General features: G+C 50.7%; 1 protein-coding gene across 1 annotated transcript in view; it reads left to right on the forward strand.

The window, feature by feature from the left end:
- Positions 1-24,853, forward strand: part of LOC105184370 (uncharacterized) — a 42,405-nt gene that overhangs the window by 1,316 nt on the left and 16,236 nt on the right. Inside the window, exon 2 of the mRNA XM_011143112.2 lies at positions 570-617. Within this exon, the coding sequence (XP_011141414.1) occupies positions 570-617 (48 nt within the window). The remainder of the gene's footprint in view (positions 1-569; positions 618-24,853) is intronic.

The raw sequence follows: 24,853 nt of genomic DNA on the forward strand, positions 1-24,853 counted from the left end.
TCCTCCGTCAACTCGCGAGGTCGCGTTCGCGCAGCTTCCCGAAGTGAGCTCTCCAAATGACGCGGAAACGCCGGGCGATTTGGGAACGTCTAATCCTGCGCGTTCCAGTCGCGCCGAAGAGCGCGCAAGAGCGCGTTCCTGCTTCGTGGCTGTCGGGAGCGAAGTTTCGAGATAATCGCGGCGAGCCGAAGCCAGCGATAACAGCGGTGTACTTGAACGCTTGCACGCGAGCGCGCGCGCGCGCACGCGCGCTCGCTCGCGTTCTCGTTTCGCGACTAATTGCGAAATTGGTGGCGAAGCGCGATGAAATCCCGACGTCAGGCCTCGGAGCTCACGGCTCGGGCTCGGGATTTTGCAACGCGATTTAAATACAATAAACAACGGAAACAACAGCCGGCGCGCGCCGCCATTGTGCCGCTGGACCCGCTGAGTGTCGAAAGACAAACGCGCGCACGGGGGGTGTGCAGGGGGTGAGGGTACTCCGCGGCGCTCTCGACGCGACGCGCACGCACCGGCACGCGTGTTCCGCGGCAGCTGTCAAATAATCTGATACTTTCTATTCTTGACAGGCGGCGCAATCGACTTCGGACGCGAATGAATTGGAGAAACTTCGAAAGGTGAGTCTGCTCCCGCCGGCGAGCCGGCTGTTCTTGCGTATTCATCCTCGACGCGTCTCCCGCCGCGGAAGGATGCGCTCCTCGCTCTCGTTCGAGGTGACGTCGCAGTCGTGCCGAAGCGATTCGTGCTCTCTCTCTTTCTCTCGGCTTTTCAGCGCGCCGATTCCACCCCGTGACTGAGTCTCTTGTTCCTCTCTATCTATCTTCTTCTCTCTCAGCTTAGAGAGGGTCGCGTCGCTCCGCGAGTCTCGGAAATCGAGGGAGCCGGCGATACTTTTGCGACACATTTCACCAATATGGAGAAGTGAGGCAAGTTCTACCGCAAAGATACTTGTGGTACATGAGACAACTTAATTTCCGGGCAACCCATAAGCATAAGAAAGAAATAACGTTTAGTTTAACATCGGAGTCTGCCGGGGTGGAGCCCAGATGCGTCGGACTCCGGAGTCCGCGGGGAAGCGGCTGAAGTCGAGGAACAGCTGAAAGCGAGGGAGAGCAAGAGAGAAAGACTGCGCGGAGACAATCGCGGACTAGGAGACGCTGAATCGCCGATCTCGGGCATATGCGGGACCGGCGCGGCGGATAAGGGCGGCGACCAGGTGCGCTCCGCCAGGAGTGCGGCGTTTCACAGCTGGAAACGCCAGCACAGAGTGCTGGGAAACTCGTTCGCGCGTTCTCGCGACCGCTTGTGCCGGGAGTAACAGAACATGTGTCTCGCTTTTCCCTATTCTATCGCTAACCGCCCTCCATCTGCCGCTGCGGCGGGGGGGGAGGGGTATAGCTAATGGCTCGAAACCGCGGGAGATCGCGCTGGAATCCACCGATGTGTCTATTTCTTTTCTCCCCCTCTCCGTCTCTCTTTCTCTCTCTCTCTCTCTCTCTCTTTCTCTTCATGTTTTCCACGGCGCCGCGTACGTGCGCGGATAATCGCCGATCTCGCGCTCAAGTGTGCGATCGCGGCGACCTGCGCCGCGCCACCCGGCCGCCGTATATTTGCGCTGTCAGTGGGCCATCTATTCCGGGCCCGCTGCGGACTCTCGGAGGTGTCCGTTGACTGTCCAGCCTCTCAGCCAACACTTTGGCTGCCGCGACTCGAGCAATTGTCCCGCAATGCGATCCGATTAACACCTCGAGTCTCGGAAATCGCGTTAGGTAGTATTCGGGTTAACAGGGCTTAAGCTCTTGTTGCTACACGAGGAGGGGGAGGGGGGCGGGGCATGGTTAAAGCAGAGATTACCGCGTGGACTTTTCCAACCGAGACGCGCGTCCTGTCTCCATTCGTTATCCTTCCATGTACACTGAGAGAAAAATATATGATATTTGAAACTATAATGATATAGTAACTAAATTATAGTCTGAAATATCATATTTATAGTAAGTATTACCATAATATCGGTAATAATTACGATATAGGCATAATATAACCAACTGTATAATATTTTTACTAAGAATTATAGTAAGTTAAACTAAAATTATTATGTATGGATACAAATCCATAAAATGGTAGGTAAAGTAACTCTTTTATATGGTCAATATTACCAGAATATTTGCTAAATGATGACAGATGTAACTATATGAATATTAAATCTCACTATATTTGTGAATGAGAAATTAGAATATATGTGATAAAAGTAACTAAACAATTATTTAAGACAATCATTGACTATTTATTTGTGTTTATTCTACTATATTTTGCAGGTTTCCGCGAACTATAAAAACATGGTTGACGCCAAAATGAACTATAAAATATAGTGAGATTATAGTTAATTCAACTATATTTTTCTATCAGTGTACGTTACTTACACCTTGGCAACTGAAGTCTACTGAGAGAAATTTGGTATCTTAGGAATTGTATAAAAAAATGTGTACTTAAGGAATTTGAAGATTTATATTCCTCGGCAAAATTTATGATTTCTCTTGATGAGTTCCTGCTAGGAAACTCGACGAAATTGAAAAGAATCGAAGAGATTGAGAAAGGAGTATATTTTCTCCGTGAAGACCAAGAATCTTCCAGAGAACACTTTCTAAGTTAAAATATTCGCGATAATCTCAATCCACGCCTATCGCCACGCGAGCGGTCGTCGAAGGCCGAGAAGGCCGTCGTTCGTGGGAAAGGACGAAGGAGTCAGACAGGTGCCCGGCGATTGTCGCGACTGAACTTCAGCCGACATAACGAAGCCGCTCGTTCGGTTTTGGACTGTCCGAGTACACACACACACACACACGCAAGAGGGATCACAGCGCCTCTCGGCACATTCGCGGCCTCAGGTGCAAAAACCGCGACGAAGGGAGCGGCGGAGTCGCGGTAAGTTCCGAGCGGAATACGCGTGTTCTCCTGAAATATCCGTAGGTGGTTTTCGCTCACGCACTCGCGACGGGGCCGAGCGGCCAGATCGAGTGTGTGGAGCGGAAGTCCGCTTCAGCCCCTCCCGTAATTATTATCAGCCGGTGAGGGACCGGGGGCCTTTGTGGGCCCTATCCGAATGCACGCGCGTGTGTTCGTGCGCGCCGCCGCGTGCTCTCGGCCGACCGGCAGTGACCGGAGAGCGGGTTCGCGCGGGTCTGACGTCATCATCCTGCTTTTTCGATCCCACAGTGCGACGAGAGCCGCTACGAGAAAATTATCATCCCTACCTTCCCTCGCCCGCTCCTCGCCGCAGCGACGACTTGACTCGCGTGTGAAGCGAAAAGGTCGCCTTAACAGCCGATACCGCGCTGCGGCGGTCCGTCCGACAAATCCCCTTTGTTCGCGGCAGAACAGAATCGTCCTCCTCGCGGATTCACCGCGGACGCGCGAATTATTCGCCGTTGAGAGTACGATACCCGAGTTTATTAGCCGGTAAGCCGGAGAGGTGATTCGCGGATTAGAACGAGCGCGCAATACCGACGGCATTCGCAATCAGACCTTTTGTATTTTAAGATCGTCTTAAGTTCACATCTCTGCGGGCGCGGATCGTTTCATCGACTATGCGGCACTTACAGATGAATTCAACGCGATCTCGAGTGTATAAGATGGCGCTATGAACATCGGACTTGGAATATCTTTTTTTCATCAACGGAATTAGGAAACACCACACACACAAAGAAAGCTCGTTTAATTTATCGGTAAAATGAATCAAAAGAGGAAGTAATCCGCTGATAACAAATCAAATCAAGATATGAAGAGCCCGATAAAAAAAGGGTCGGATATACAGGGTGTCCGGGATCTTTTGGAAATGAAAAATTGTGAAGATCAATCAGACCAAATTGAAAAAGAAAAATCAAGTACCATTTTGCAAAAATCGCAATAATTATTAAGTTATTAACAATTGAAAATGATAGAGGCTCTTTTGCCTCTTAAAATGGTAAAGGATCTTTTTGTTCAGAATGACCTAATCTACAATTATATGACGGCTATTGTGCCTAGCGACAGGTTCAAGATTCATGATTCAAAATTCAGATACTCATCTATCGCTAGACCATTCTATGCGAATAAGTACGCAAATTTCCAAGTTATCAATTGAAAGAGTTCTCTAGATGCGGTCATTTTCGATCATTAATAATTTAATAACTTGACAACTATTGCGATTTTTGCAAAATGGTACTTGACTTTTCTTCCCAGTTTGATCCGATTAATCTTCACAATTTTTCGGAATTCAATTTCGCGAGGGCCGCGACGCGGACTTTTTTCTACACGCAGGAGAGATGAGAGACGGGGAGCTGTCGAGACGGAAATCGATGTGGCGATTATTCACCGTGCGGAATCAAGATACCGGTTTGCTTTGTCGAAGCAGCGCGGTGCTGCTTCGCGCGCGCGCGGAGCGGACAGTTTGAATTCCGCGCGCCGTCGCCGCTGGAAGAGAGTTTCGTTACGATAGGCGCGATTAAGCAGTCACTCACGTAAAAACGACACCATTATTCGCTCGCCCTCGAGAAAAGCGCGCGCGCGCGAAGGATACCTCATCGCCCGCATGCGTTTGCACACCTGCGTAACGCATATATCACGCCGCGCGCGACACGCACCGTGATTCCCCCGGTTGCCAACGGTTTCGCACGTTTTACGAGTCAACTCGGATAAGATACGATCGGCCGAGGAAGGTACTCCACGAGGGCCGGAAGGGCCCTTCCCGTCGATTGCGAAATCGCGTCGCAACCGGTTTGGATAAGCCGCGACCCTTTCGTCCAAGCGAAGAGAACTTTCGCCTTCTCGCCTTGCGTCTCTCTCTCTCTCTCTCTCTCTCTCTTTTGTCTCTCGGAAAAACTGCGCGCTCGGCTGCGCCCGATGCAAAACAGCCACTCGCCTATTCGCGCTCATTCGCAACTCCCTGCGAGGCTCCGGGAAAGCCGAGGAAAGGCACTTGCGGAAGCGGGGGGGAGAGAGAAGCGGATTACCTCCACGTAATTTTTCCGTGTTGCTGATCGGAAGAATCGCGTGTCTTTCGTCCGTTTGAGCCTACGTCGACCTAAGGAGAAAGAAATTCAATGACGCGCGCGCGTGTCTGTCAAATCTGCTGACAACGCGGACGGCTTAATTATTTCACGAAGCTTTCCCCGTTGCCCTTCGCCGGCCGCTCCTCCGACTCTCTCGTTCCCGTTCCATCCTCTCACAATGGCGCCGCTATTCTCGCTCTACCGCTTGTTCAGGTAGCCACCTCCGTCCTCCTGCGCGACCGAGCAACCTGCAATTGGCTCACTTGTAATTGACAAGTGTATACGCGCGCAATCGGCGACGGCCGAGCGTGGCTGCATTCCATCGAGAAAACAAACGGATCGGCGAAAAATAACGCGAAGAGGGTCAAACCCGAACGATGAGTCCCGCGGACGGGGGGGACGAGAGGAAAGGATCGAAGATCGAATGGGGAATGCAAGGGCGCGCGGTTAGGCACGATAAGGCCGCTTTTTTCGCGCGTTATACGATGACTTTGTCGACGAATGGCTGCTGCGGATGGAGAACTTCCTCGAGAGGAAACGTTAAACACCTCAGAAACGCCCTGTTCGACGGCTAATCGGCACTTCCACACAATACTTGTCGCGCGTGAAATAGCAGCTTTGAAGGGCTAAACGTCGCTGGACAAGCCGAGGGAAGGAGCACAAAGCTGGCGGATCGTCGAGAATCTCAGCGCGCCTTTCAAAAGCTCTCCTCTCTGAAGGACCATGACGCGCGGCGCTGAGAAAACTGCGCCGGTCCCGTTGCTCTTCTCTCTCTCTCTCTCTCTCTCTCTCTCTCTCTCTCTCTCTCTCTCTCTCTCTCTCTCTCTCTCTCTCTCTCTCTCTCTCTCTCTCAAGAGAGAAAGAGAGTCGCGCGTCGTCTCCTCTCTCGCCGCGAAAGTTACTCGTTAACAGCCGCGGGAATAGCCGCTGATAATAAAGGAACGCAGATCGCACGCGTTCTCTCGCCTCGTCGGCACGCCCGCGATTCTCCTTTGACCAACAATCGTTTTTCTTTCTCTCGCGACGGTTCACTGACGCCGGCGCGATTACAAAAGGGAACGTCTTTTTATAGCCAACCGCCGTTCACCAGCCCTTCCGCGTTAACGTTCGCGCTGCGACATATCGTTAACCGTAGGTGGTTTCTCTGCTCGTTTTTCCACCTTTTGCTCGTTTCGATCGGCCTTTTTTCCCCGACGATGTGAAACGCTGATTTAACACGGGGGACAAGGCGAGCCGAGAAGTGGGTCTCTCGGCCCGACCGTAGAAGACTCGCGCGCCTCTCTTTCGCGTGAAATAGTATACTTCTAATATTTTTAGAAAGACGCGCGCGCGCGCGCGAGGATTAGGATCCTCCCGAAAGCTGCGCGTCGGAGGAAGATTCGTGTGGAAAATCGGCTGGTAAATATTTCAACGTTTCCTCACGCGGGTTCGCCGTAGAACGACAAGATCAAGCGAACGCGGCGTAGAGTTTTTCCGCGGCGACGACGGAGCGATTAGCTTCCTTTCGCTCGGGCTTAAATGGCGTCGCTATTTTTACGTCGGCCCGCTCGCGCGGACGGACGGAGCGAACCTCCTACCTACGCAGCTTCCAGGACGGATCTCCCCGATGTTCCGTTGAATCCGCCGAAGCGGCCGAGATGTTTACGGTGTTTACGACGCGAGGTGGATTTGTGAGGAGGGCCGCCGAGTCCCGTAAGAAAGGGAGAGATTAATCTGTCGCGGCCGGTCGGAGCGAGGTGTTACTTCATTTATAGAGCGACGACGTCGCTCCTCGCGCGCTCTCGTCGCCGTTCCGCCAACGACCAAGAGGAATCCCGAGGAACGCGACGACGGCGTAGTAATATCGATTTTACTCGAGCGCGCGGAGCTATGAAATACGCGAGCGAGAGTGCGAGACCGATCTCGAATACCGCCGGCTGAATGCCCGCCGTTGTAAACACGAGCGCGTCTGAGTCTCGCTCCTCTGAAGTCGCAGAAGCTGCTCGTCGACGCCGTCGACACGTCTGACGTTACCTTGTTAAGTCGTAATGAATTTTCGATCTGCGACTTAATCCCCTTGAGAACGGATCGATTTAACTTATTTCTCCGATCGCGACCGATCCAGTTTGATAGCAGCGTCCGCAAGTATCTAGACGTATGTGTGACGCGGTGCGTGTGACGCACCGTTGGGTAACAGGGAACAATGGCGATTACTCGGTGGAATGAATAAAACAGGCACGCGGGTGGGTGCAAAAGTTTCGCATTCAGCAAATATTCAGCGCGCGCGCGCGCCGGAGATTCCGCGTGTCACCGGCATCGTGATGAAAATTGCACGTTCCATTGAGTTGCGTCGTGGAATCCGCTACTATTGTTAGATTCGCGCAGGAGGTAACATCGCGGAGGAGTCGCCCCCCCCCCCGCTCCCTCTCCTCCAGGAGTCAGGATCCGCGCGCTCACGATGAGGCACCGTTACTCGATATCGCAGCGACCAGGCGGCTTTAACCCAGCGCCTCGTCCGGGGATATCGTGCTATTTACATAACCCGGAGCTCGCTCGAGAACACAGCATCCAGCGAGCCTCTCAAAGGCGCCTGCCCCCGCGCGCCGCACACGCTCTTCCGCTGCACGGCCGCGTATCATTGCATGCCGCAATAATAATAAAGCTCAGTGAGCGCGCACGTGAAATCCGACTCGACGTAGCCTTCGGCCTTCGTCGCCCAGCTGGCGAGAGAAAGAGAGAAAGAGAAAGTGTGTGTGTGTGTGTGTATTCGCGGAGGGTGGACGTGGCGATAAGCAGCGACATGGCTCTCGGGTTCACCTAGAAGGAAGGAGAAAGAAGAAGAAGAAGTAGAGAGGAGAAATGCCCCGACGAGCGAAAAGTGCGAGCGCGAAAGTCAGGTTTCTCGAGCTCTTCGGCAAAGGGTTAATTTTAATTCGACTGTTTCCGCGTTCCTCCTGTCGCCTGCGCAGGTCGACGGGAAAGTGAAAGAGAGAGAGAGAGAGAGAGAGAGAGAGAGAGAGCCGTGAAATTGACCGCGGCTGTTGGGAATTAGCGTCATTAACGCGTGTTGCCTTGCTTTTCATTCGTAATGTCCCTTTAACGACTTGCTAAACACGTCTGATTTATTTTCTCTTGGCTCTCTCTCTCTCTCTCTCTCTCTCAAGAGAGAGCACGTCCGACAGCGAGATGACAGACGCTCGGTCTCACACATGAGACTCGGTGCAAGATAAAGTCTCTTCGTCGTCGGCTTTCCACTAGAATTATGATGATCAAGCTTCGAAACTGGATCCTCTACGCGTTCTTTCTCTCTTCTTGTTCTCTTTCTTTCCCTCTCTCTTTTTCCCTTCCTCTTTCCTTCTGTTTTTTTCTTTATTTCTCGATTCCCCCCTCTTCCTCCCTTCCCCCCCTCTCTCTCTTTCTCTCTCTCTCTCTCTCTCTCTCTCTCTCTCTCTCTCTCTCTCTCTCTCTCTCTCTCTCTCTCTCTCTGCCTCCCTGTCGAGCTCTCGCACGTGTTTCTTCAAAGGTAGGAAGTATTTTACCCCGACCACTTGCTCTTTCCGTCGTTTCCGCCATGGTTACTTTAATTATCGTAGCGAGATTCTCGAGCGCGAACGACGAGTTGCGCAGCTACGGACTGCGAATCAGGCCGCGATATTATTAGCCGGATAATCGATAGCCACCCTTCCAGATCTCTCGAGATGCACGCACACCCCGCGATCAGTAAATGAATGACAATGTAATTTTCCCGAGGGATATTCTTTTCTTCTCTCTCGTTTTAAGCATTCGACGTTCTCGCGGAACAACTCTGCGATCGGGCGTTTTCGCGCGAGGGGTCTTTTTTTTCTGCGCGATGTCGGTCTCGAGATAAGCAGAAGGAGGCGGAGGTGAGACTCCCGATGTGAATCGAGAGTCTGTTATCCTTCCCCGATATTACACTGTTTAACGTGTACACAACGGCATGCGTTACGATGTGTACGCGATAAAGCGGCGGCATGATGAGAAAATCAAACGGATTTATCAGCGTGTAAAATTTATTCAGGAACGAGCACATCCTCCCGAGAGCGTTCTTTGTTGTGTGTTGGCGCGTTTGTTCATCTAGATAGAGGTCGGAAGATCGAGATCCGACTCCGTGCTAGCGCTCGACGAACATTTTCTTGCGCGTCCTTTTTTTCGTCCGGAGAAACCGCGCCTCTCTCTCTCTCTCTCTCTCTCACTCTCTCTCTCTCTCTCTCTCTCTCTCTCTCTCTTTCTCTCTCGTTCTTTCTCGCGTTTCCCGTTGACGCGAAAGTAATTCGCCAGAGTTCAATTCCACGACACTTTGGGACGCCAGGAATGCCTGCGTTCTTCCCCCTCTCTCCCTGGAAATATTTACCCGTGATTGTTGTATGTAAATTAAATTCTTCGAACGGCGCTACGTCAAGCGCGAGGCGCACGCCGGGCGTGTACACAAACACGCAACACAGACCCGCGCGCGGTCTTTGTTAAAGTTGGGAGCTGTAGGAAATAAATTTCAGCCCCGCAAGAGAGAAGGATACCGCGATATGTAATATGCGCGCGCGCGTCCGTCTGTTCCGGGAACTCATCAGAGACAAATTACATGTACAAAGTGATTTAACGTTACGTCACTTTCGTCCGATTGTACGCTACGGGGCGGCCATAAAGCGGCAGTTCAATGATCCGCGCGATCTAGTCCGTCGACATCGTAACGAGCATTTCGCTAATCCTCCGTCCAGCTCGAAAAGCGAGTCGCCAATCAACACTCGCGTCTCGAGTCTACGAAGCTGCTCGGTCCGTTATTTTCAATTGCGCTCGCGTGAAACACGCTCGCTCGTCTTTTTCATTCGGGGAACTTGCTTCGTAAAAAACAGAATTACGTTCGCGAGGAATCTTGCAGCTCTAATTGTCGGATCCGAAAGTTACGCTTCTAGATCAGAATTATAGAATTCAATTACAAAGTAAAATCGACCTTTGATTTCTAGTTCCAAGTTCTGACAAAGAAGCCGCATTTGGAATGAGAAATTTGCAATTCCAATGTTATAACTCGGTGGTCGGAGAATTAGCGATTCATAATTAGCATTTCATAATTCTAACTTTGTGATCCCTAACTCTTAATTCCTAATCTTGATTTTCAATTCCTAATCCTCTCAGTCGCTGCGAGCCGCTCCCAATTCCTCACGCAACCTCGAGGCTCCAAGCAACACGGCACTAGCCGCGCTCGCTGAGAAATTTTATCGCATCTGGATTATCTCGGAAAGACGGAGATAAATTCGACGAAAGCTCGTTCTCCCGACCTGACGGCGTGATTCACAGCGAGCGCTGTGCGCTTTTATCTCCGTGTCTCCGCGGCAACATTCTCCCCCTTTATGCACTCCATTTACCGCGGCCGCTAAATGAAATGCAGGTGCGCATTAGCAGCCTTATTATACGGCAGCCTTAGGGAAGGTAGCTTTAGGAAAGGCTTTATTTGACGATTACTTAAACCGCGGTGTCGTTACTCCTGTCTCTCTCTCTCTCTCTCTCTCTCTCCGCTCTGTCGGCCGGCGTTCCACTCGGGTGCCCTCAGCCTCTTCCGGTTGCCTCTATCCACGAAATACGCACCTTCACGTGCGCGTGCATTAACCGCGCACATTCCTACGCTCGCCATTCGTACGCTCCTCGTCTCTTTGTCTCTTTTGCCGGAGAAGCGCTCTCGAGAGCGGACCGACGAGCGCCGCGCGTATGCAGATGTTCCGCCGCGAAACCTCGCCGCGCGGTGTGTGACGTTAATCCGCGGCATTTATCAGAGCGGAAGGTGAGGAACTCGGGGCGTCGCGGAATTTAAAATAATACTTGTGGCCCAAGTGGAGTACGCGAACTTGGACTCGATACTTATGCACCGAGAAAAGAAAAGCGGCTGGATCGACGAGAGACCGCGGCGCTGCCGTTGAAGCAGATTTCGCGTCCAGACGGACAAATTCAAGCACCGGCCGACCAAGTTGACGAATCAGCGGACCGAGCAAATGACGCATGTCGGTGCCGACCAGGTCGCATTCGTCGTCATTTATAACTGATCGCTCATCGCGGTAGTTGCATTGTTCTCTTAATCGGCAAATAATTCCTTTTTTCAGTTCTAACACAGAGAACGGAGGCGGCGAATAACCGTTCGTAGCGTCAAAGCAGCGGGATCTCTGTTGGTTCTTCAAGTTCGGCGAAATTTGCAGGACCAACGGTGAGATTTCGGCTGAGAGCAACCAGCGCGCTCGTCTCGTTTCCGCACCGGTGGCATCGAAAAAAAACGGGACCTCCTCGCGCGCTCCTTCCTTTGTTTCCATGTTAACGAGCGGCCACCGGCGCGATAATGAGGGGAAGCATCTTTAAACAGCAACTATGCCATGACTGTCGAGGAAGTCGTGATGTACGGCGTGTCACGTTGACATTCAATCTGAATATTCATAATCGCGGCTCGCGCGACGTTTGCGCAACGGCCGCCGCATTCGCGACTTTTTGCGCGACCCTTCGCCACGTCGGCTCGGGAGGGTAATTAGAGAATCGCGGCGAACGGAAGGAGCGGGTCGTAATCACAGCGTGTAGACGTAAATTTAATTGACGGCGACTTAATTAGCAATTTCAGCCGCGGATTCTTACCTCCCACGCTGCTCTCCGCCGTCGACTATCCGTTACACGTGGAGTGGACTGCGAGGCTATAATGAGAGCCTCGTGAAAAATGTATGCGCCTCTTCTCTTTTGTTGCACAGCTGCCGGTCACGTGTCATTTTATTGGCTATCGGAGAATAAAAAGATCGGCCCGGGAAATTGACCATTTGAGCCCATCTTTCCATTATACACTGAGAAAAAATTGTATTGAAATTAAGCAAATCTTTGTTCGAATACGACTGTGAATAAATTATATTCAAATTAAGCGACAAATTTCTAAAATGAAATACAAAGGTTCTCTCTCTCTCTCTCTCTCTCTCTGAATGTAAACTTTTTTCTTAAATTTTAGAAAATAATTGCTTAATTTAAATAAATTAATATTCACAGTCGTATTCGAACAAATATTTGTTTAATTTTAATACAATTTTTCCTCAGTGTAGGATACTATTGTTTCAAATCTTTGGAACACGCATACCCAAGAGAATTTCAAGTACCTTTGCACGTGTTCATTTTTCTAATGATTTATGAAACAATTTGCAGCAAAATAAAATTTCATAAAATATGACTTTTTTTTTACTGGCGAACTCAAAGTGCTTTTGAGCCAATTATCCTGTTATAAACGAGATACTCTCGTTTCATATCTTGGAAAATTTGTAATTAAAAGAACGTGAAGCACTTTTAGTTGCCATACCTAACTTTGACGGTCTTTGAGATAATCTGTAGGAAAATGAAATCGGGGCTCGAAGGGTTCGCAATCGGCCGATAAACCGGCGTGAACGTTCGTGAATCGGCCACAATACGGATCGATCGGTTCAAACAAACAAGTCGCGAAGCGCGAAAACCGACTCGCGCGAGGACGAGCTGAAAAAAGCCGTGAGTCACCGGTTCCCTCATTTTTACGGGCACGCGAGCGTGCGTTCGGATTACCCACGGTCATCAGGATCAATTGCCATAACCGATCGTCGGTGTGCCTAATTGCCGCGTGACCTCGCGAGTAACGTAGTCGCAGGAGCGAGTCCTCGAAGCCTCGACGGGGCCTCTCGTCGCCGCTCGCTCGCTTGCGAAAACGCGTCCGTCGACCCATCGCAACTAATACCCTGAGACTAACGAATGCTACTGTGAAGAGACCGAGACGAGGACGCGAGGCACTCGTTACATTATCAAGCCCGACAGTCGCGAAATGGAGACGTCAGCCGTAAAATTAGCCGCGGCCGCCGCTCGATCGCGGCCGTCGTCGCGACGCGCGTCCGGCCGAAGCGGCCGAAATCCAGCGTCGACCAGCCGCTGGAATTCCAATCGCCCCTTAATTAGAGAGAGCCTCGAGAGATCACACGGAGCGTCTTCGCGGCACGAAAATCGCGACAAGGTCTCTCTCGTCCTTCCCGGCTGTTCGCCGTCCGCGGGAGCCGTCGACGAGAGCGAGACTAAAAATACAGAATTTTCCGACAAGTTCGATCGGCTATTTTCGCAAAGGACTCAAAGATCGATACCTCTACAAGCAGACATAATTTCACTCAAAGATGCATTTTTCGATCGTTTTTCTTCAACGACAGAAACTCCGAGGAGGAGCGAGAAGAAGAGAATAAGTTGTATCCGACTGCGGAGAGCTCGCGTAGACATCCCCCGCGATCTCTCGATCGAACGACCCAAACACAGACGAGCGCGGAGCAAAGCGCGGCGGAAAAGCGAGGGAACCTCGGCGCGGTTTTCCCAGCGGCCGCTCGGACACGCACGTCCGAGTGAAAGCCGACGGTCGGCATCGTCCGCTGGCGGACGGTACGCCGCGATACTCACCTATAATTCTGCGTACACGCACGTAACGGCGCGTTTTGTAATAAGCCGGCTCGCAGGAGCCGCGCGTTCTCATCGCCGTGCATATAATAATTCGTCTGCCGCGCGCGCGCGCGCGCGCGTCCTCCGGGACGATCATTATTCCAGAGCGTTGGGCAAGTAGGTAACCTCTTCGGCCGCGCTTATCTCATAGCGCTCGATAATGAGTAAATTGCTAATCAAACGCTTCCGTCGCGCCGGTTGCGAATTCCGTCGGACAACGGCCGCCGGTTTCGCGATGCCGGTCTCCGCGGATAATTATGAATTGCGCGCGTCTTGGCGGGCATCGATCGCGGACCCGACAGCTGAGGGGGGGACTTTAGGAACATTGAGCAATGGGACAGAGGGAGGAGAAGAGAGTTTTACAGTGAAAATTAGCCAGTGGGTTTTGTAGCCGAGGAACGCCCCAATTTTCTCCTTTAATTTGTCATTATTTCTTTTTCAATTTTTGTCATATATGCTTTTGAGACTGTGGTTTATTAGAAATTTGTTTTCTAGCAAGATAAATTTGTGCTAATAGGTTTAACCTGAGAACACACACGGCAAAGAGAATTGATGTCGAAGGAGCTGTAATGTTTTCTCTCTCCGTGTAACGCGAGCCACGGGATATAATGAAAAAGTCGCACGTTGGAATATTTATTAAACGCGGAAATTCTCTTTCTCCCTCTCTCTCCCCGCGATAAAAAAAGAAAGACAGCCGGCATTTCCATTCAACTAGCAGAGCTATTAGCGCTAATGGGCCCGTAAAGATGTCTCGAAACCGGCAATTCATCGTGAGTCCCCGGCAACAATAACAATGATCTTTCACTTTCGTGCACAGCCGGCAATTAAAGTCGAGCGGGGGGAGGGAGAGAGAGAAAGATCGAGAGAGAGAGGGAGAGGGAGAGAGGGGAGCTCTCAATATAATAAAACAATACCTGGGACCTACACCGAGAGAGTTCTCCTACTCCTCGTCCTCCTCGGGCTCTCTTCCTCGAGGAGCACGCTGCGGTAAAAGTGTAAACGCCGATAAAAATAGCAACGACAACTTTCAGCGAGGATCGCGACGATCGACGGCGCTTTTCCCCCATAAGAGCACCGCTCTCGCGCGCGCGCGCGATCCCATTTTGCGCGTCCGGCACAAAGAGACCACGAAAAGAGTAATCTATTTCCGTCTCTAGCACGACCTTGAGAGCGTCTCTACCTCCGCCACGCTCCTCGGCGTCGAAAGTCCCGGCGACGTCGAGAGATTCGTCCCCTTTTTTGTTCCTTCCACGTTCCCGGCGAGCGCGGCCGGCATGCCGCGGCGAGATAACTCTCTCGTTACGGCTCTCCATCACGCTCCGTCTGATCCATCGATCCTGCAAATTCCAGGGCGCCTTATGAGCGCGCTAAAACCACATCCGCGATATCGCCGCGCGGAATTTCGCCGTGGCGACCGCGCTCGCTCTCGTCTGCGTCGTCTCGTCGTCTCGCTGATGCATCGGCCGCTCCGAGTTCCCGGCATTTCTGCCGCTCCGTTCAGCCTGACAGGGCACAGATTTGACGGATCGTCAAGCGAACGGCGATCTTCTCGATCACGAATCGCGCGTGAGCAACAGGTATTCTTCTCCATGGAGACCCTCCGTCTCTCGCGTCGATCGCGCGTTTATACCGCTGTAATGTTTTCCCGCAGAGGGAAAATTCGCCGGAGTTTTAGAATGACGAAGAATGACGGCGATTGTCTCAATCGTCAATCGCGCTCATGTGAGACCACGAGGAGATTGCGTTCCCGTCACATGTCTTGGTCTCTCGAGGTGAACTTCCACGTTTGCGAAGAGTCACCCGGCTGCCTGTCGCGCTGTGTGGATGATCTCGACTCTATTTTCCGGAAATCGATTTTTTTCTTCCGAAAATGGATCCTTCAAATCCATCCCCTCTCGCTCGATATTTTTCTACGAAGCGATTCTCTGCAATGGAAGGTCGATTTTTTAGTCCATTGATGTGTACTCATCAATTATGTTATTTCGTTTAATGAAGAGGGTCATCCTACGGTCCCAAAGAAGTGTTCGGAGAAGAAAGATCGATTTTCCAAAAATCGATCGCCCATCGCTAAGCTCAAGTCAACCGCCGGTTGATTATCCTAATTATCGCACGCACCAGTGCGGCGGCCGACGGGCAGGCCGTCGTTCATCGCTAATTCATCGTCCTCGTTAATTCATCGAACACGCGCGCCGACGGGGCGCACGAAGGGCCGCGAAGGCCGCTGGGTATTGACACAGTTCGCGGCAATTAACCGCGGCGCGCGCGCATCCCTTAATTAAGCACACGCCGCGCGCAGCGATTCGCTCAACTCTCCGCTCTCGCCGCGGCGTTGCTGATTTTCCAGCGCGACGCTGAGTCATCGCGAGACTATCGCGGACATAATCCGCCGGGGACCAGCGCAATTGCGCAAGGGGCAATTAAACCCGCGGGGCGAGGGGGGCGTACCTGCATGCGTGCGTACGTGCGTGCGTGGCCTTGCGTCTTAGCGAGTCGCTCGGCCACGTGCGCGATATGCGTCGTATCGGCGGGCGGTCGTTATTCCGGCGCGCAAAAATCGATCGAATTCAGAGCGAAAGGGAAAAACTTATCCTACGTAAATCGCGCTCCGAGGCTGTTTCCCAATCCGAGTTCTCACGGGCGACCGTATCGCAATCGGCTCTCTCGAGCCGCGATGATCATCTCTCGTCATCGCGGAGAATCTTTCTTCTTGCGAACCCACCCCCCCCCTCCCCGTTAACCTGCGCTGTGCAACCGAGTAATCCGATCTACTCGATGCTCCGAGAGATTCTCCAGGAGTCTACCGGCGGTAAAAGTCGACAGTCTTTGCTTGATTTCGAATTGGATCAAGAGGGTCTGCTTCTAAGAGCTGCCGCGGGTGGAAACCGACCGGAGGGGATTGTGCAAAGAGCAAAAATCTCGCGCGCCGAGGAAGATGTTCGATTGGACGGGCGAGAATTTTCTGACGAAATATCAACGACCGCGAGAGATGCCAATTGAGAGCTTTCCGCTCCGGAATTCCGCTCAAGCTCGGGCAGAAATCTTGATAATTCCGGACCGCATTCCGATGACTTGAACGACCGGTACACTTATATCGTTTATTATCTCGGCAAAAAAATAATTTCCTTCAAGCAACCATTTTTCTGGTTATTCTGAGAGTGCGAGAGAGACGATTCGACACGTTGAATATATCCGGCGCGCTCGATCGCGCGCTCTCCGCTCTGCTCTCGTCGAGAGGAAGGTTTTTGCTTTCTTCGAGCGCTCGCGAATTGGCGCTGTTGCACGAGAGCGACGTCGAGCCGTGGCGCGCGCGTGAGACGTGAAAGTAAGAGCGCATGTAAATATAAGCGCAGAAGCTCTTTTATGGGATGTTGAGAATCGGATCAAGGAGAGTGCCTTCCCGAGATTATTCGGACGGCCGCGCCGTGGTCGTCGTCGTCGTCGCCGCGAGCGAATTTCTCGGCTGCGAGCCGCGACCGACCCCGCCGTGAGCGGCTTGACGCTTTCGTGGACACCGAATTTAACGATTATGGATACGTACGCGAACAATCGCAAACCCGCCGACCTTTACGCGCTTTCTGCTCTCGCGAGGAAACGACGCATGGAGAAAACGCGCGGCTGGAGCTGTTCGAGCTATTTCTCTGCCTCGCCGGACTTTTTCCTCCGGTGCAACGCCGGATAAATCCGCGGCCGGGACGAAGACAAAGGTGCGTCTGTGCGATCGGAAACGAAACTCGTTTCTTTCTTTCGCTCCTCTCACGAAGACTCGTCGGAAAATCAGCATGCGGTCGCGTTCCGCCGCGAATCCGGAACTGAAACTGAAGCGGTTCGACACGCGAGGATCCTCGGAAGAATCGACTACGCGGATTAATTCCAAGCCGATCTCAAGTTACCGATGTCATGTTAACACGTTGACAGCCAGAGTGACACGACCCCGATTCGAATCAGCCTGTTATTCCATTATGCTAATCAATTTAGATGTATTATTCAGCGAAAGAAAAAAAACTCACACGAGACAGATCGTAGTTGACGCACGAAGGATTTCGTCACGAAGACAACTTCGTTATTTTTACGTTTTATCGAGCCTAGACGATCAAAGATATCCGTATAGAAAATGTTTTAGAATCTATTCGGGTTCTATCCCGATTTCCCAAAATATGCTTGGGTTCTAACTGGGAAATCTATACAGATTCTAGTTAGAAGTATAATGTTTTTAAAAATGCGATTCTAAATGGGAAACACAAACAGATTCTGTTTGGTCACTCCCAACGTTTTCCCGAAAATGTTTCTGGTTTTCATTTTACATTCTATGATAAGAATGAGATGTGCAATACCTTAAATATTTACACTTTACATATATATGCATACACACATATACTTGCACATATATATGCATACACACATATACTATAAAATGTAAATATTTAAAGCATAAACACTTGAAGCAATATTTTGTGAGAAGTTTTTATAAAATAAATGAGTATTTAAAACCATATATATTTTTTATTGTAAATATTAATATATAATAATTATATCTTATATATACAACAATAATGCATATATATACATAACCGAATTAATAATATGATATATATATATTAATATACGTATATATATATATATATATATATAACGTGTATATATATATATATATATTAATTCGATTTTTAAAATAACTCAAATTGTTTGCGAGAGAAATAATTATGAAAAAATATTAATAGAAGGCTTTCAAGCTAAAAAAATAAAGAATATATATAAATGTCCGACAAACTCATCTAATTTACACATGTACGAATTAATCAAATTATCTTCAAATATAAAAATATATTCTATACATTGTATAAAACGAAAATGTATTATATTACGTCCGAATACGGAACAATTTAAGACAAAAAACATTTGTATTATCTCTATTGCGTTAATAAAAAAGGTTGGAATTTACACGTTATTTCTGTTCCGTTTCTAGATAGAGAACCCATTTTTGGGACAAGAATGAGATTTCTAATTGGTATCGCGATGGGATAACCTATTTCGGGACAAATTTGAGTATTCTATAGTTGGAATCTAAACTCTGGTATCTGGGAAAATCCTAAGAAATTTCTATACGGGTATTTCTCATGTCGATAGATCTTTACTTTTTAATCCTTTGCCCTCGGGGAATATTTTCACATTTCCCCTTCCACCGACTCGATAATTATAAATATAATTACTAAATTCCTAGAAAAACTACAAAAAGGATCTTTATTTCCCTTAATGTTGTCGCCGCATTTTATCGCTTTATTGTTCTCTGTGCTTAAATCTTTATCATGCCAGCACAGCTGGCATTCCGAGTTGCCGGAATAAATGTTCATGCCAGCAGTGCTGGCATTCCGAGTGCAAAGGGTTAATATCTCAGTACAGCCTCAGAGAATATACTTGCAATATTACTGAGATCGCGGAATTAAGACTCTCGGTTGTACAACGGGTTGTAACGCGGGCATTCACGACCAGACATGCCAGGAGAGTCGATCCTCCACGGCGATGAGCCTCGTGACGCGACATGAGAGGATCATCGTTCGCCGAAAGGCCGGATTGCGAGTGCAATATATGCACTCCTCGCTGGTATGTAATATCACACGTGCAGGGTCACGGTCCGACAGTCGTAATATTGAATATCGGGCCGAAGAATCCGATCTCGCGGGAACTCGGCGGAGATGTCATGCGATAGTCGTCGTGCGCGTTATCCGCCCCGCGATGACGCGTTTTCGGTGTCTGTGAGTGACAGGTGCGAACACGGAATGGACGTTCCGTGCTTATACGAGCGTGCTACGATCGAGGTTTGCTTACGTGCGCGACCGGAATCCGCGAGTGCCGTAAGACGAGGGATTAAGGCGCGCCGTTCTCTCGATTCATGTCGATTTCGTAAACCTGTCTCTCTCTCTCTCTCTCTCTTTCTCTCTCTCTCTCGCTTCTAATCTGAAATCAATTTCCCATAGGCGAGCATATTTCACTCTATATTACTCTTATGTAGTCAGTCTCGCGAGATGGTAAAGTACGAGTCAACTGCGAACTTTAATCGACTCTCCGTCTCTTTCCGGAGGTGGAAAAGTTGAAGAGAGACTTTGGGTCGGTTGCGCAAACACGTGACTTTGCGAGAACACACGCTGAGAGCAGATTATATCTGAGAAACATAAAATGTTCGCTTTAATTCCTAAATTCTTTGATTCAAATTGGCTAAACGGTTAACACTTTCCCGTGAGAAATTGCGGTTGTAAAAATGCGTGCTTTGGAAAGTGGGTTTACCTACATAAAAGTATGGGTATTATTATATAAGTATGTTATCAGTAGGCACCGCGAATAATAAATCTTTTTTTATTTTGTAGATACTTCTTTCAGTGCGGGTCGACCGAATTATTTCCGCCTGCCGAAGTTTGATTTTCGCTGGAAGACAGCGGACTTGTCCGAATGCGGACTCTCGGGTCGTCGAGCGAAAAATCCGCTGAATCTTCGCTCGACGTATCATTTATTAATACCGACAAAGAGCCGCGTGCCAGCGAGACTTTCAGACTGTCGGCAGGAGATTACGTCACGACGAGTTATATACGAGAGAGATCTGATCCCACCCCCAATTCTAATGATAGTTCCAGCGGCGACGAAGGAAACCGTAGAACTCGTCTTGATGAGTTGACACAAGCGCGCGAGGAGTTCCTCGACTTCCTGGCCTAGATAGATACGGGCTAGGTTCTAAATGCAGTCGCGCGGTCGTCCGAGGGGTCCTTTCTCGACGGTCGAATAATTTAATGCGGGTGTCCGCTGTGCTCGGCCGATCGCCGGAGGTTCTCTCGATCCAACCGCGCGCGATTGAAAGGAAAAATATAATTCAGCTCGTACGAGCGGGATTTCTGTTCTTAGGGAAGCTGGGGGGAAAAGTCGATCGTAGGGAAAGAAAGAAATCAAAAATTAGAAAATTAAATTTGCAATTAACTTTAAATTAAAAATTAATTAAAAATTCACGCATCATCGTCCACGATCGGCTCGCGTGAGCGGAATCTCTATTCTCCGGGAAGCTGGGGAAAATTCAATCACAAAGAGAGAAAGAAATCAAAAATTACAAAATTAAATTTTTAATTAATTTCTAAATTAAAAATTATTAAAAAATTCACACATCATCGTGCGCGATCGTCCCCTTCGTTGAAACTCAAGATAACTCGCGGCTCGATCCTCGAGCCTTCCGCCTTCGTTCGCGGGAGAACCCGCTCGAGCGTCCCCATTCACGGCTCGACGAGCTCCTGGCCGACGCGCCGGTTTTCCCATTTCCCGCGCTGCGTTCGCCGAATCCGCGCAACCGCTACGCGCAAATAGTACGCGCGGCGAAGCGCACGATGGCGCGTTGCGTTGCCGCGGCGCCGTAATACGGAGCGATTCGAATTGGCGCGTCGTCGCCCGAGGAGTTCCGCCAGCGAAACGCCCGCCTTGAGATCCGGCCGAAAGAGGAGCGTGCGCCGCGCCGACACAACGCTGCAATTGTGTGTTGTGAGCGCAGTCTCTCTAATCGCACGCTCTGATTAGCGTGTGTACATCCGCGCAATGATCCCGCGGCGCGATTGAGATGAGTCATCCGGGCCGGGGACAGGGGGGAAAGGGGGATTATTCAGGTGGAGAGAGATCACAGCGATCGACGTTCCGCCGGCGAGCGGAGTCAAGGATCCGCGGGCGAGCCTTGATAGCGTCACGTCGTAATTGTGAATTTTCTGAAATCGTCCGCGAGACAATGGCGGACGACGGCTCTTCTCGCCGTCGTCGTCGTTACTTAACAGCGTCATTACCGATTGCGCAACGACATTTGGAGAAACGCGGCGGTCCGCGAGCCGACGAAAGAAGTTAATCCACGCGCGCGCGCGCGCGAGAGAGAGAGAAAGAGAGAGAGAGAGAAGCGCGGCTAACGAGACTACGATTTGTCGCTCTCTTGTTTCACGCTCCAGATAGCGCGCGCTGTTGCTCGCGTTTGCTTTTTAATCCGCCGAAGAGCCAGGAATCGTATGCGCACGGCTGTCCCTTTTACTTCGTTCTTCCGCGCCGCTCTCGCGTCTCCAAATCCGAAGTCTTCATCGTCGTCGACGCGTTTCTATTTTTTTTTCATTTCCTTCCTGTCCCTCGTTGCGACGGCAGATGCTATCCGCGAAGCGTGACAGACCGTTCGCCTCTCTCTCTCTCTCTCTCTCTCTCTCTCTCTCTCTCTCTCTCTCTCTCTCGCTGTCTGTCTTTCCGTTTCTCTTCGCGAGCCCCGCAGCCGATGTCGCGTCGCTTTTTGGCGCTCTCCTTCGCTCTCCGTCGCGCGTCACCGGACGGACTCATGAATGGCGCGGCGCGACTCGATTCGTAAAAGCCGCCGGCTTATTTTCGGAGTCGCGTTATGACACCCTCGTTGCGTCCGCCCGGAGTACGCCGCGAGAGAGGTAACATCGCCGTTGCGAGAATTTTCACCCCGTCGTGTTTTAGCGGCAACGCGCGTTCCAGCCGCCGCGCCAAATAATTAACGAAGCGACCTCAGAGTCGCGGCTCGCTGCGAGGGCGGACATTATCATTCATGGGCGGCTTTCAGCCGCTCCCTCGGTAAACAACGTGCCGGTTGGGAGTATATTCCGGGGGTGAACGCGGCGACATATTGGAGGGAATAAAAACGTGCATTTGCTTCCTTCGGATCTCGGAAGAAACCGCTGGACGAGAGAAAATGTCTGAATCTGCGAGCGCTCCTCGAAATCGTTCTCGATATTGAGACGGTTCTTCGCGGAGGCGCACCCTCGCGCTTCAGGAATCGTTTGAGGTCTCGCGAGGCAGCTCGCACGACGAACTAGTGCGCAACCTAGGTGTTTTGTTGTCCGATTAGCGCCGGTAACGCGTACTTGTGGATATTCCGAGAAGATATTTTCGAGGAGAAGCAGCCGCGAGTCTGCAACGCATTCGCTCGATGCCGTTAGGTGATTTGATAAATCAGATAACATCCGGAATGTGAGTCGCTTACTTGGTCATCCGGCCGACAAAGATACGGGTACAATCAGATGATTGACCGTTAAAAGCTATCATCAGAGAGAATCACGTTAACGCTGTCATGGATGAAATTTCATCACGGTATATATTTTTTATCTTAGGAATGAAAAGAGTCAAACGCAGATGCAATTGCATGTTTTATTAATTATTGAATATCGGATGAAAGGTAGAAAAGTCATTGTCTGCAGCGGATAATTTAACATTCAATAAGAACGGAACAAAATTCTCGCGTGGGATGAAATTTCATCCACGCGACCATCCTTTAAGGGTTAGGTCCGCGGCACTTCCGCTCGGCGGTTTTCCGCCCTACGACTTCCTCTCGATAATCTTCTGCCTTCAATCGTGATCCGTGGAATAAATCGTTCGATCAATGAGGTGAACTATCGCAACCTTGAATTACCTGATTGACATCCGAAAGATCAAGGTGGTCGAGACTGACGTCGGTAGAAAAAGACAGACGCACGGAGAACGAAGTTCGATCGAATTGACGCTTGACAACGCTTGACGAGCCCAGCGCGCGTTTCGCTCGAGGGGACAGAATTTCCGGTTCCTGCGAGATTCAGATTCGGCTTGACGAGCCAGAAATTGCGCTGGAGACCGCGACACTTCCTTCGCGAACATGTCCTCGTTAGAAAAGCCACCGGACGCTAATCACGTCGTCGCGCCTCACACGCGGCCATTACTTGGTCGACGGGGAAAGAAAGGGAGGGATAATAACCCCAGCGGAGAGAGAGAGAGAGAGAGAGAGAGAGAGAGAGGCTTGTTCTCCCGCATAGTTTCGGCGGAGGAGAGCGAAAACGCGGCGAAAAGTGACGGCCGCAAAATGGCGCCCGGACTCGATCTATTTTTGGCGCATTCCAGCCGCGCGCGGACGAGCGGGGAGAGGAGCCTAACTCGCAGACGATGTTTCTCCGCTGGGTGGAATCGCTTCTCATCTTGTTGGAATGCCGAGAGCCTGGCTCTCGCTCCACCCCGCCGTCCGTCCCGCGGCCCTCTTTTTCCCTCGCTGCCCCTTCTGCCATTTCCTCTCGCGTTTCCTCGCCGTTTTCGCGCCGCTCGCCGGCAACGTCGTCGTCCTCCTCTCTTCTTCTCCTCTCTCTCTCTCTCTCTCTCTCTCTCTCTCTCTCTCTCTCTCTCTCTCTCTCTCTCTCTCTCTCTCTCTCTCTCTCTCTCTCTCTCTCTCTCTCTCTCTCTCTCTCTCTCCCCTTTCCTCTTCTTTTCTCGTGATCATCTCGTTACCCTGCACCGTTCGATAACGACGGTAAAAAGAGCAGAGCGCAGATCACATGGATCCCGGGGCGGAATTCTTCGATTCATCGGCCGCCGGTTAAAACGCATCAGCGCACAAAGGGGCTTTCATCAACGTCGCCCTGACGCCGTCGTCGTCGTCGTCGTCGTCGTCGTCGTCATCGTCGTCGCCGAAGAAGCGAACAAATCGCGTCGCGTGCGCGCCTGCGAGATGGATTATAAATAGACGCGCATTCTTAGCGGTCCCGTTCCTCTCTCATCGGAACGATACAAAAAACGGGGTCGGGCCCCGCGCGAAATTTCAGTGAAGTACGCCTACGAAAAGGCAGACCTCCGCCGCGGAGGGAAAACGAAGTCGCAGCTTCGGGAAAATATCGATATCGCGCCGCGAACTTTCGCGCGAGTGGCGTACCGCGCGGAGATAACAATCGCGCCGGATCGACTCGTTGGCCTCGCTTGAACGGGGAGCATTGTAAAGTAAGATGGATTAATTACGCGGCGTTTTCGCGCGACGATAATCCTCCCCGGGGCGAACAATGAGGGGACTCGGCCGTAATTACGCGGCGGATGTCGAGGCCCCGTGGCGACGGGCGAAAATAATCATTAATACGAACAATGGATAAGCGATTAGTGTCGCGGATCGGAGGAGATCTCACGGCGAAAGCCGAAGCGGCGCGCGAGGAAAGAGCGCCGCGGCTCGCGCGGCATTTATTTCACGCAGACGCAATCTTATTTGTCTCGGCGATTCACTTTCGTCGGATCTATATAATGCGTATCAAGGTGTACTTTCGATTTTCTGCGGGACAAAGTCTGCTATTCTTCACGCGCGCGCGCGCGCTTCCGCGTTTCATCTCTCGGCGGGCTTTGATGAAAATCTAACGAATCGACGCCAGCGACATTTTCACCGCACGGAGAGAGCTCCTTTGTTGGCTTTATCTTGAATGTATCTTCGCAGAAGCAGATAAGAGCAAATCTTGCATAAAGAATAGAGTCTCTCCCAAGGTACTTGCAAAAAGATACAAGATATAATAATGCGATAAGATATAAACAGCACACACATGCATACGAAAGCGAAGGTGGTAATATTAGGTGCTTGCAAAAGTTCATCG

This window comes from Harpegnathos saltator, unplaced genomic scaffold (assembly GCF_003227715.2).
Source record: "Harpegnathos saltator strain DR-91 unplaced genomic scaffold, Hsal_v8.6 scaffold235, whole genome shotgun sequence".
Taxonomy (NCBI): domain Eukaryota; kingdom Metazoa; phylum Arthropoda; class Insecta; order Hymenoptera; family Formicidae; genus Harpegnathos; species Harpegnathos saltator.